This window comes from Neofelis nebulosa, chromosome 5, assembly GCF_028018385.1.
Source record: "Neofelis nebulosa isolate mNeoNeb1 chromosome 5, mNeoNeb1.pri, whole genome shotgun sequence".
Taxonomy (NCBI): Eukaryota; Metazoa; Chordata; class Mammalia; order Carnivora; family Felidae; genus Neofelis; species Neofelis nebulosa.
In genome coordinates this window covers 14320650-14334759 of record NC_080786.1, presented here as the reverse complement: position 1 = coordinate 14334759, position 14110 = coordinate 14320650, and the positions used below count along the sequence as shown (strand labels likewise).

Here is a 14110-nt window from a genome sequence, read left to right as displayed (position 1 = left end):
GAGCAGGGGAGGGGCAGAGAGGGAGGGAGACACAGAATCGGAAGCAGGCTCCAGGCTCTGAGCTGTCAGCACAGCTGTTCAAGCAGGGCTTGAACCCACAAACTGTAAGACCATGATCTAAGCCGAAGTCGGACACTTAACCGACTGAGCCACCCAGGCACCCCGAGTAGTCATTTTAGAAGGGTCTTCTAGAAATGGCTTCCTCCATACAGAGAAAGATACCATATGTTTTCACTTTATGTGGATCCTGAGAAACTTAACAGAAACCCATGGGGGAGGGGAAGGAAAAAAAAAAAAAAAGAGGTTAGAGTGGGAGAGAGCCAAAGCATAAGAGACTCTTAAATAAAACTGAGAACAAACTGAGGGTTGATGGGGGGTGGGAGGGAGGGGAGGGTGGGTGATGGGTATTGAAGAGGGCATCTTTTGGGATGAGCACTGGGTGTCGTATGGAAACCAATTTGACAATAAATTTCATATACTGAAAAAAAAAATTAAAAAAAATAAAGATGGCTTCCTGTTCGCGTGAAATCTAGACTGAGCAATACAGGGAAAGTGGTAATGGGGTAGGGGGTTGATTGAAAGCAGCCAGCTCAAGAAAGATCTCCTCTGTCAGGGAAGTTGTTCCTAGTTGGTAGAAAACATTCTCCAAAAACCCACAAAGCACCCCACAATAAAAAAAAATGCTTTAAGCCTAGAAAGCACCAACCCCAAACTGCTATGTAGCAGTCAAAAATATTTATTGCAATTTCTCTTCCATTCTCCACACCAAATCTTTTCAATCCCAGAGAAGCCAGAAGATGTGGGGAGAGAAAGAGAAACACATGGAGGAAAAGGAGGACCACTTCAGCCTACAGTATGTCCCTAGCTTGAGGAGGAACAGAAGCTTTAACTTCAAATGCAGTTTTGGAATTTTGTTTCTTACATATAAGTAGACATTGTAGTTTTTGAATTTCAGGGAACTAAATAAGTAACTCTGGGACATTTTATTATCCAAGAGTTATCAGGAAAGTCACAAGAGTTGCTGTAGATTTCAGTCAAGTGTTAAACACCTCCACGTTGCAGTTGATAGAGTGAGTTTGAATGGCAGTTACTTTCTGCTTGAGTTTGAATCCTATTTTCAATACCACTTGGTCTTGAAAAAATCTTTGTTAATCTAATTATCTTACTTGACTTTTGGCTGCAATGGTAAATTTAAATGTTTTCATGCCTTTAAAAGATTATCTTTGTTTAAAAAAATTTTTTTTTCTTAAAAAAACCAGGAAAAGGTAGTTTTTGCCTTAGTTTAGGCTTATTCAAAATAGAATTGTTTCCTTTGCTGAATTTTGTCTAAAATGTAAACCTTCAAGTTGAAGATTTATCTCATAAAATACTATAGTATTTTAATATTGAACCTAATCACAGTGTTATTACTATAATTCATTCAAGCATGATGTTCATTCATCCTTTACAAATTTTGCCCTAGTAATTAGTGTATGGAATGAATCTATTATGTTTGGTGAAATGCTGTGTCTTTATTTCTTTCTTGTCAATCCAGAAGCCCTTTCTTGGCAAATTCCAGTTGAAAGATTATGATAATGTATTAAACAGTTTAGTATATGAAGGTGATTACAAATAAACATTTCTTTTTGGTAGCTTCTGCAGAAGAAGTCTATTTAAATAAACGTGAATCACTTCTGCATGTCTTGAAAAATACATGAACTCATTCAACTGAAAGTTCTATTTTAATTAGAGAAGACATTGGTTGTTCTGGTAGGAAATTTGGGTTTTAAAAGTATGTAAGATTACTACAATTATGTAATTGTCCTGGTAGAATTGGCTAATATAATTAGCCAAAGAAAGGAGCCAAAGTACATATACAGGAAAGAAAAAAAGCAAGATTATCATTATTAGTAGATAATTGTTTACTTGGAAAACCCATGGAACTCAAATCTAAAAACTATTTTAAACAATAAGAAAATTCAATTATATGGCAGTTATAAAATTAGTATACAGAGGCAACCAGTGTGAAAATATGAATGGATAAAAGTTCCCATTTATAATAGCAACAAAACATACTTAACACACTAGAATAAGCTTAAGAAGCATATGTAAGAGCTATGTGAATACAACTTCAAAATGCTACTAAGAGACAGAAAATAAAACCTAAGTAAACGGAAAGATATATTCCTCTTTTTGGTTTAGAAAATTTAATATGGAAAGATGTCAATTCTCCCTAAATTATTTTTAATGTAATCTCAATTTTAAAAAAGGGCTTAAGATGAATGCTAAAATGTATAGGAAAATTAAACATAGAAGAGGGAAGTAGGCCTATAAAATACAAAATTATAATAAAGCCCCATTAGATAAAGCAGTTCCGTGCTAACAGTGATTTGACAGATAAATAGAACAATATAAAGTCCAAAAATAGACTCCAAAGTACTTGGAAATATAGTTAGTGGTTAAGATTGTATTCAAATAATTAAAGTTGTATTATTAATAAATTGTATGGGTACCAATGGCTACTTGGGAAAAACACAAAGTAGAAGCTATACCTCATAACTTACACACAAATTAGTGCTAGAAGGATGAAAGATTTAAATGAACAAAATGAAAATACAAATATATCTAAAAAATTAACTGTCAACAGGAAAAGATACTTGCAATACATGTAACAGTGTATTACTTTTTTAATTTATACAAGACTCTTGTAAACCAATAAGAAAAAGACCTATATAAATATTAACACAGGACTTGAACAGTCACTTGTAGAAAAGAAAACATAAATGGCTTTTAAAAATGTGAAAAATTGATGAATAAGATCTGGGATCTAATGTACAACATGGTGACTAAAGTTAATAATACTGTATTATGTGGGGCACCTGGGTGGCTCAGTCGGTTAAGCGTCCGACTTCGGCTCAGGTCAAGATCTCGCGGTCCGTGAGTTCGAACCCCGCATCAGGCTCTGGGCTGATGGCTCAGAGCCTGGAGCCTGCTTCCGATTCTGTGTCTCCCTCTCTCTCTGCCCCTCCCCCGTTCATGCTCTGTCTCTCTCTGTCTCAAAAATAAATAAATGTTAAAAAAAATTAAAAAAAAAATAATACTGTATTATGTATTTGAAAGTTGAAAAAAAAAGCAGATCTTAAATGTTCTCACCACACACACACACACACACACACACACGCACACGAGTTATTGTGTGAGTTGATGGAGGTGTTAACTAACTCTATTATGGTAATAATTTTACAAGATACACAGGTATCCAATTATTATGTTGTGCTCCTTAAATTTGCATAGTTATATGGCAATTGTACCTCAGTAAAGTTGGAAAAATATTAAAAGTTTCTCATAATTACTAAATTTAAGAAATGAAAATGATAATAAAAAAGAAATACTGTATTTCTCTTAAAATATTGACAGAGATCTGAAAGTGTGGTCACAGAAGTCTTCTCCAGGGTGTGAGGAAACATTCTGTTTGTGGCATTGTAAATTGTGATCATCTCATTCAAGAGTGAATTCACAGTAACTTCCAAAATTTAAAATACACCTTCAAACCTGGTAATTCAACATCTAGAAATTTACTCTTCTTACACTTTCACATGGGAAAAGTGATATATGCACAAATTTTTTTATTAAAGCATTGTTTCAAATTACATAATATTAGAAATAGCTTAAATGTTCATAGCTAGGGCATTTGTCAAATAAATAATGGCACATACAAAGCACGTGTGTGGATATACCTTCATCTGTTTCCTCGTTACTTTGGTTATGTCATCCAGTTTCTTGGCTTTAAATTCTGTGTGTGTGTGTGTGTGTGTGTGTGTGTGTGTGTGTGTGTATGTGTGGATGATTCATAAATATTATCTGCTGTTCTCATTTCTCTCCTGAATTTCCTTACCACACTCTTACTTGGTATCTCCACTTGGATGTCACAATAGACATCTTGTACCAACAGGTCTGAACTCTTGATCTTCCCCCTCAGAATCTCACTTCCTTGACAGCCTTCTTCTCACTTGACAGCAAAGTTCATCCTTCTGCTAATTCAGTCCAAAAGCCTTAGGGTCATCTTCTGCTTCTCTCACACCCAATTTTCAGTTGGTCAAGAAATTTATTTTGCTGTAACTTCAAATTATGTCCAGAATCCTACCACTTTTCACCACAATGGCTGCCACTATCCTGGTCTATACCACCATCATTTCTTGCCTAGGTTATTACTGGTAATCTTATATCTACATGCCTTTGTATAGTTTATTTTGGTCAAAACAATCAGAATGACACCAAAAACCATAAAATACCTAGGAATAAATCTAACCAAAGAGGTGAAAAATCTATACACTGAAAACTATAGAAAGCTTATGAAAGAAATTAAAGAAGACACAAAAAAATGGGAAAATATCCTATGCTCCTGGAGAGGAAGAACAAATAGTGTTAAAAGATCAATACTACTGAAAGCAATCTGCATTTTCAATGCAATCCCTATAAAAATAACAGCAGCATTCTTCACAGAGCTAAAACAAACAATCCTAAAATGTGTATGGAACCAGAAAAGACCCCGAATAGCCAAAGCAATCTTGAAAAAGAAAACCAAAGCAGGAGGCATCACAATCCCGGACTTCAAGCTGTATTACAAAGCTGTAATCATCAAGACAGTATGGTACTGGCACAAAAACAGACACTCAGATCAATGTAACAATAGAGAACCCAGAAATGGACCCACAAACATATGGCCAACTAATCTTTGACAAAGCAGGAAAGAAAATCCAATGGAATAAAGACAGTCTCTTCAGCAAGTGGTGCTGGGAAAACTGGACAGCAACATGCAGAAAAATGAACCTGGACCACTTTCTTATACCTTACACAAAAATAAACTCAAAATGGATGAAAGACCTAAACATAAGACAGGAAGCCATCAAAATCCTCAAGGAGAAAGCAGGAAAAAGTCTTTGACCTTGGCTGAAGCAACTTGTTACTCAACAGGTCTCCAGTGGCAAGGAAAACAAAAGCAAACATGAGCTACTGGGCCCTCATCAAAATAAAAAGCTTCTGCACAACGAAGAAAACAATGAGCAAAACAAAGGCAACTGACGGAATGGGAGAAGATATTTGCAAATGACATATCAGATAAAGGATTAGTATCCAAAATCTATAAAGAACTTATCAAACTCAACACCCAAAAAACAAATAATCCAGTGAAGAAATGGGCAAAAGACATGAATAGTCACTTCTCCAAAGAAGACATCCAGATGGCCAACCGACACATGAAAAAATGCTCAACATCACTCATCACCAGGGAAATACAAATCAAAACCACAATGAGATACCACCTCACACTTACATTAACAACCCAGACAACAACAGATGTTGGCAAGGATGCAGAGACAGAGGATCTCTTTTGCACTGCTGGTGGGAACCCAAGCTGGTGCAGCCACTCTGGAAAACAGTTTCGAGCTTCTTCAAAAAATTGAAAATAGAACTACCCTACAACCCAGCAATTGCACTACTAGGTATTTATCCAAGGGATACAGATATGCTGTTTCAAAGGGGCACATGCACCCCAATGTTTATAGCAGCACTATCAACAGTAGCCAAAGTATGGAAAGAGCCCACATGTCCATCGATGGATGAATGGGTAAAGAAGATGTGGTATACATACAATGGGGTATTACTCAGCAATCAAAAAGAATGAAATCTTGCCATTTGCAACTACATGGATGGAACTAGAGGGTATTATGCTAAGCAAAATTAGTCAGAAAAAGACAAATATCCTATGACTTCACTCCTATGAGGATGTTAAGATACAAAACAGATGAACATCAGGGAAGGGAAGCAAAAATAATATAAAAACAGGGATGGGGGACAAAACATCAGAGACTCTTCAATATGGAGAACAAACAGGGTTGCTAGAGGGGTTGTGGGAGGGGGATGTGCTAAATGAGTAAGGGGCATTAAGGAATCTATTCCTGAAATCATTGTTGCACTATATGCTAACTAATTTGGATATTAAATTAAATAAAATAAATAAATAAATAAATAAATAGTATAAAAAATCAGAATGTTTTAAAACACTGAATCAAATGTTATTTTTCTGCTCAGAACTATGGAATGGGTCCCATTTTAGAATAAAAGGCAAGATCCCTGCAATGGCCTGAAAGGACCTCCGTGATCTGGCCCCTGTTAATTTTGTGATCTCATTACCTGTTACTCTCCTTCTTCATTTAGCCTCAGCCACCTTGGTTTCTTCGATGCTTCTTGAATATACTTGTATCCTCCCACCTTAGAGTATTTTTTTTTCTCTGCTTGGAGTTCTCTTTTTTGGAATATCTACATGGTTAACTCCCTGTTCTCTTTCACGTCTTTGCACAGATGTCATCTTTTCAATGAGAGTTACCCTACTTTTTTGCCTTAACTTTTCTTTATTACATAGAACTTGTAACCTCCTATTAACATACTGTAGGTTTTATTTATTTGTTATGCTTATTGTAGATCGTCTGTTTCACTAGCTAGAATGAAGGTAAGCTTTATCTACCTTCTTCAGTGGTAGATCCCAAGGGTTTAGAATATGTCAAATCAATCAATAAACGAAGCAATCTGCAAGACAAATTGAAAAACTCAAAGTATATGTAACTGTTCACAACACTCTGTAAAATTAGATATATTCATACAAATGACATAAATGTAGATCCATACAGTAGCTGTGAAAGACTGTGAAAGAAACTGGTAATAATGGGTACCTTGGGGAGAAACAATACCAGCGATGGATATGGCAGCACATTCCAGCCTTCAGGGTGTGTACACACCACTTTAGTTGGAAAATACAGTGCATAGTTGAGCCTAATTGTGGAATTCAAAATTCTTTATAAATTATAGTCTTAATTTTTTGTTTCTTTGAAGATGTTTGATTGTACTACCACTAGATGGCACATACTTACTGATAAATTCTTAAAGAATCTCAGACACAAGTTTTTAAAAAAGCTTTTTGGTTCCCCAAACTCACCGAAGTTTACTTTAGCTATCTATAGTATTGATTTTTCTCAAGAAATTTTCTTAACATCAATTGTTTAGTGCCATATCAGCTTCTAAGCTATTTTTCACTGATTTCTTATTTAGCACCATAACATTAGAGCTGCAGAAATATCTTAAACATGCAGATACTAAGTTAGATATTCTTAGTTTAAATTTTCTAATGTCTATTAAATTGTATCTGCCTCTTTTTCTATGCAACTAATGAATGAAATTTAAATATTCTGTGCACAAAAGTAGGTTTTTGAAAAAAAAAAGTAGGTTTTTGTTTCATTATATTCTTTGACTCCTTTTTATAAAATAAATCATTGTCTAGAACAACATGCAATTTAACAAGCACTTTCGGAATGCTTACATAATATGCGGTGAGATTAGGCAAGTGGGTACTATGGAGGATAGAAAGATGAAATATTATTTATTGCCTCTGTCTTCAGGGACTTTTCATTTTATGGGTAGGGGCAGTCATGAATACAAATAACTATAATACAACTCAGAATGTAGTGAATGATTAAATGAAAATATTAAGTGTAACAGGAACAGATAGTTGATATTAATTTGGGGACTCCAAGAATAAGGTGGAGTTTGAGAAGAGCTTTAAATATATGGATAGTTTCATTCTCTAAATGAATTAAATATAGGTGTTCTATAGATTTACATTTCTGTATAAGGAGTAAATTATGTATCTGAGATAAAGATATGATTATTGTATGCAAGTGGTAAATATGGAATAATAGAATAAAAGCCTGTATTTTTTTATGGTAAACTTCCAAAAAAGAAAATGCTGGTATGAATTTTATAATTTGTAACATTTAAAAATATTGTAAAAAGTTTTTTAGGCAGATTCTTGGATGCTTAGTTGGCTCAGTCAGTAGAGTACGTAACTCTTGATCTCAAGACTGTAAATTCAAGACCCACGTTGGGTGTGGAGATTACTTAAAGACAAAATCTTAAAAAAAAAACTTTTTAGTCAAGTTCTAAAATAACAATGGAAAAATTAGTGAGTCAGATAATTTTTAAAGTCATTTTTAACCTAGAGATTCTTTGACTCTGTTTTTCTCTTTAAAAATTTCTGTAAAAATAAATTACATGTAGAAAAAGTACTGAATTCAAGTAGAATAACATTGATTGAGTGCTTGCTATGCCAGAAAACTGTCATCTATTATTTCATTTATTACTTCTGAAACTTTATGATTAGTATCCACATTTTAGAGATGAAGAAATTGGGGCAAAAGTTTAAGGAATTTGTATGAATAGGTCACTTTTCTGCCATAACTCAAAACTGGATGTGAATGGAATTAATTTTCTTACAATAAGAAACTTGGCTTTTCAGTTTATACCACTTTAGTATCATTGTTATGTTACTTAAAAGAGAATCAAATTGGGGCGCCTGGGTGGCGCAGTCGGTTAAGCGTCCGACTTCAGCCAGGTCACCATCTCGCGGTCCGGTCCGTGAGTTCGAGCCCCGCGTCAGGCTCTGGGCTGATGGCTCGGAGCCTGGAGCCTGTTTCCGATTCTGTGTCTCCCTCTCTCTCTGCCCCTCCCCCGTTCATGCTTTGTCTCTCTCTGTCCCAAAAATAAATAAAAAACGTTGAAAAAAAAAAAGAGAATCAAATTACGCTAACAAAATATATTAATACTGACTACTTTGTTACATTGGTGGTCATAACTTTTTGTAACTTTTTAAATGTGAGAGGAATTATATTAAAATATTATCTTAGTGAATCAAGAATCTAACCCTTTGTCTTTTAATGTACAACATTCCCACAACTTTGCTATACTCTAATAATGAAATAATAATTATATACCAAAGTCTACATAATGTATGTTACAATGCTTAAATCGGGTTAATTTCAGCTCAATAGCTAAATCATGTAGATATTAAAACAAAATTATACATTTAGAAATGAGTCATTATTTTTCTGTGTTTCTTTAGCTAGGAACATGTACGAAGAAAAAGAAATGGTATAAAAGTGCACTACAAGAAGCATACCTTCTCTATGGACATTCTCACGAGCGAAGACTGGAAGTGTGCCGCCTATCCAAACAGGGTATTTGAGTTTTTTTATTCTTTACCACCCCCAAATGAGGATTTATTCAGATGCATGCTTTCTGAAATATATTTGCACATTTAAAAAATATTCTTTTCATAGGGATAGGATATATCTTTGTCCACTGAAAAATTGGTTTTCTATGGATTAATAGTATGTATTTCACCCTCTGAAACTAAGCATACACTCTATTTAAATGCAAGGGTTTTAATTAACGCTTCTATCATCTTCTTTACTCTTAGACTATCTACGTAAGTTCTTTTATGTGTTTCAAAGTATCATATTTCACAATTAGAAGCTATGTCTTTAAAATATATTTCTGGGATGAAACTTTCATTTGCATGTGCTGTTTTATTTCAGACCAAAGTATTTTTCAAAATGTTTTATTTGTGAACACATTCAAGGCAGAGATAAAAACCATCATCAACTTTTTTTTTTTAATTAGGTAAAAAAATATGGTAAGATTTCAGGTCATTTTCAAAGAAAGTTCTTTTGAATCATCAATATTATGGTTTATAGATAGCTTTTTAAATGAATTCATCATAATGATTATAGTAGGTAGGATACATTTTTAACTCTGAATGTGATTTCATATAAAAATGATGATTTTCAATAAATTTAAATATGTTTTTAAATTTTGCTGCTTAGCGATAATAACTTATCACCTTCAGTTCTAAAGATTATGCAAGGATCTGGCCTTCAGTGCTGACTGAATTTGAAAGTAAGAGTGGTATTTTTTTCCTCCCTTGGAGAAGCTTAATATATATTTTAAAAAACTTATAGGTGAAAATATTTTATTTAAGAAAAATTTAAATATTAACCCAGCTATCTAGGTTTAGATTTTAAAGGAAATAAGTAGATTTAAAAACAGTGGAAAAGAATGACAAGCACATTACTCTGGTTTACTCTGAAACTGGGAAAAGGGACATTTATTACCATGAATGTGATTTTTATTCCTTGTGCTGAAAATATAATGTCTCTGTTTATTAGCAGTAAAGGTTGAACTCACTGTATTGTCACAAATGCAATTTTATTCTTTTCATGGATTATACATTTTTCTTGTGTAACCAAAATAAACTTTGAAATATTTAGGGTTTTAGGGTTTTTTAATATAAATGCTGTAAACTAATATAGTCAGTTATTTTTTAAAATTATATTACAGCCATTTCACACTAGCAATGGATACACTCTTTCAATAAATATGGAACTGTGTCTTTGTCATTGTTGTGGGTGCTGGAGTATTAACGTCTGGGTCCTTTGACATTCTTACTTGTCCAGAGTCTATGGAGAGGGGTTATTTCTCATTGGTTTTGTAGCAGACCATTTTTTTGCTGAAAAACTGATGATTTTTGCATGCAGAAATTGATGTAATTCAGTCTGAATGTAGAGAATCCATGCCTAGAGACTTTCATTTTGTTCATCTTATTGTTGAGTTTTAAGAGTTCTTTGTGTATTTCAGATAACAGCCCTTTGTCAGATATGTATTTTGCAAATACTTCTCTCACTCTGGATTATCTTCTGATTCTCTTGACAGTGTATTTTGCAGAGCAGAAATTTTAATTTTAATGAAGTCCAACTTACTAATTATTTCTTTTGTGGCCCTTGCTTTTGATGTTCTATCTGAAGTCATTAGCAACCTAAGTCATCTACATTTGTAGATGGGGGGCATGAAGAGACTTGCAGGAATCCAGTCTTTGCCATAAGAGGCTCGCTTACTTCAGACTCACTCTTTACTGTCTCCAAAAGAGACAATATAGTCCTTGCTTAGCTTCTAGGGTGAATTCTTGTACGTATCCAGCTTCTTACTTTGTTCAAAAGTGGTTTTGAGACATAAATAGCCACTATTCAGATATTTTACAAAAGGTGAGTAGTTTAGAGGCAAACAACTTATTTCATCCCAACAACTTTGAGAATTTCTTCACCCCAAAATTTATTTTTCCAACCCAGAAATAATGACTCCTAATTTCTTGGCCTGAATTCTCCCTACACTGCAGACATTGACACACTATTATGTTTGATGCAACTCTTTCAGTGTTGAAATCTGCCGGGTCAGTAAATGATATGTAAAAAATACAGACCTGCTCATACTGTAAGAGATTTCAAAGTCCTGTCCACATAATTCAGTTCCCCTGTTTTTTGTTATATTAACTATTACTCCGAGTAAGTGATTCTTTTTCTGAGTATAGAAAGATTTTTCTTATGTAGGAACATTCATTATAATTGTATTTTTAAAATGAGTAGGGTATTATCCATATAGTCTCTTTATAATTTAGCTTTAGGATTTTGTGTTATTTGTAGGATTAATATTTTCTTACATGCTTTACATCTTAGAGTGGATGTTCCTATTTCTACCTTTTTTTTCCTAGAATTGTTTTGTTTTGTTTTGTTTTAAATAAACTTTATTTTTTAGAGCAGCAAAATTTCGGGTTCCCAGAAAAATTAAGCAGTAAGTACAGAGTTCCCATAATTCCCCGCCCTATACCCATACAGTATCTTCCACTATCAACTTCTGGCCCCAGAGAAGCATGAACCAACACTGACATATCATTATCACCCAAAATTCAGAGTTTACATTAAGGTTCACTCTTTGTGTTGTACATTCTACGGGTTTTGACGAATGTATGATGATGTGTATTCACCGTTGTAGTATCATACAGAATTGTTTCACTGGCCTAAAAATTTTGTGTTCCACATGTTCATTTCTCCCCCACTCCTACCCCTCTGCCAACACCTCACAACCACTGATCTTTTTAGGCTCCAGAACATCATATAGTTGGAGTCATACAGTATGTAGCCTTTTCAGATTGACTTCTTTTACTTAGTAATATGTGTTTACGTTTCTCCATGTCTGTAGATTCTTTAGCACTGAAAATAGTCCATTGTTTGTATGTAATACAGTTTATGTATCCGTTCACCAACGGAAGGACATCTTGGTTGTTTCTAGGTTTTGACAATTATGAATAAAGCTGCCATAAACATGCAACATAGGTTTTTTTGTGCACATAAATTTTCAGCTCATTTGGGTAACTACCAAGGAACACAATTGCTGAATCATATGGTAAGGGTATGTTTAGTTTTATAAGAAACTGCCAAACTATCTTCCAAAGTGGCTGCATAATTTTTACATTCCTACCAGAAATGAATGACAGTTCCTGTTGCCCCACATACTTGCCAGAATTTGGTGTTGTCAGTGTTCTGGATTTTGGCCATTTTAATAGGTCTGCAGTGGTGTTTTAATTTGCAATTAAATGTCATTAGAAAATGACATACAATGATGATGAACATGCTTTCATATGCTTATTTGCCATCTATAAATCTTCTTTGCTGTGGTGTCTCTTCATTGCCTGCTTTTTAATTCAATTGTTCATCTTGTTGACTTTTAAGAGTTCTTTGTATATTTCAAATAACAGTCCTTTTGTCAGGTATGTATTTTGCAAATATTTTTTTCTCACTCTGGATTATCTTCTCATTCTCTTGACAGTGCATTTTTCAGAGCATACATTTTAATTTTAATGAAGCCCAACTTATTAATTATTTCTTTCATGGGCCTTGCCTTTGATGTTATATCTAAAGTCATCAGCATATCCTAGGTCATCTACATTTTCTCCTGTGTTACCCTCTAGGAGTTTTATAGTTTTGCATTTTTCATTTAGATGTGTGATTTTGAGTTAATTTTTATGAAAGGTGTAAGGTCTAGATCTAGATCCATTTTTGGCACATAGACATCTAGTTGTTCAACACCAGTTATTGAAAACACTTTTCTTCATTATATTGTCTTTGCTCTTTTGTAAAAGATCAGTTGACTATATTTATAGAGTTTGTTTCTGGGCGGTCTATTCTGTTCCATTGATCTATTTGTTATTCTTTTCCCAATATTACACTGTCTTGATTATTGTAGCTTTAGAGTAAGTTTTGAAGTCAGGTAGGATGAAGTCCTCTGACTGTCCTTCAATATTGTGATGGCTATTCTGTATCTTTGTCTATTCATATAAACTTTAGATTCAGTTTGTTGATATCCACAAAATAACTTGTTGGGATTTTCATTGAGATTGTACTGAATCTATAGATCAAGTTGGGAAGAACTGACATCTTGACAGTATTGAGACTCCCCATCCATAAATATGAAATATATCCACATTATTTAGTTCTTTCATTTTGTTCATCAGAGTTTTGTAGTTTTCCTCATATAATCTTGTCCATCTTTTGTTAAATTTATGCCTAAGTATTTCATTTGGGGGGTGTTAGTGTAAATGGTAATGTGTTCTTAATTTCAAATCCTACTTTTTAATTGCTGGTAAATAGGAAAGTGATTGACTTTTGTGTATTAACCTTGTGCCCTACAACCTTGCAATAATCACTTATTTGTTCCAGGAGTATTTTTCTTGATTTTTTGGATTTTCTGCATAGATATTCATGTCATCTACTGAGAAAGGCAGTTTTATTATTTCTCGATCTATACTCTTCTTCCTTTTTTCCCCCTTATTGCATTAATTAGGAGTTCCAGTACAATATTGAAAAGAGTTCTGAGGCAGGAACATCTCTGACTTATTCCTAATCTTAGGGAAAAAGCTTTGAGCTTCTTACTATTGAGTATGATGTCAGCTGTAGGATTTTTATAGATTCTCCTTATCAAATTGAGGATGTTTCCCTTTATTCCTAGTTTGCTGGGAATTTTTATCATGCATGGGTGTGTTGGATTTTGTTAAGTGCTTTATTTGCACAACTGATATGATCATATTTGACTTTTCTTTTTTAACCTACTGATGTCATTGATTACGTTAATTGATTTTGATTGTTGAAGCAGCCTCGTATACCTCAGATAAATCTCACTTGCTTATGGTGTATAATTCTTTTTATACATTGTTAGATTTGATTTGTAGTATGTTGAGAATTTTGCATCTATGTTCATTAGAGAAATTGGTCCGTAGTTTTCTTGTAATGTCTTTGTTTGGTTTTGTTATACTGGCCTCAGTGAATGAATTAGGAAGTATTCCCCCTGCTTCTATCTTCTGGAAGAGCTTATAGAGAATTGCTATAATTTCTTCCATAAATATTTGGTAGAAATC

The 14110-nt window shown here is 33.8% G+C and overlaps 1 protein-coding gene across 1 annotated transcript in view; it reads left to right on the top strand.

The window, feature by feature from the left end:
• ZCWPW2 (zinc finger CW-type and PWWP domain containing 2) overlaps positions 1–14110 on the top strand; it is an 89009-nt gene that overhangs the window by 22206 nt on the left and 52693 nt on the right. The window contains 1 exon segment of the mRNA XM_058729661.1: positions 8930–9044. Coding sequence (XP_058585644.1) covers positions 8930–9044 — 115 coding nt within the window.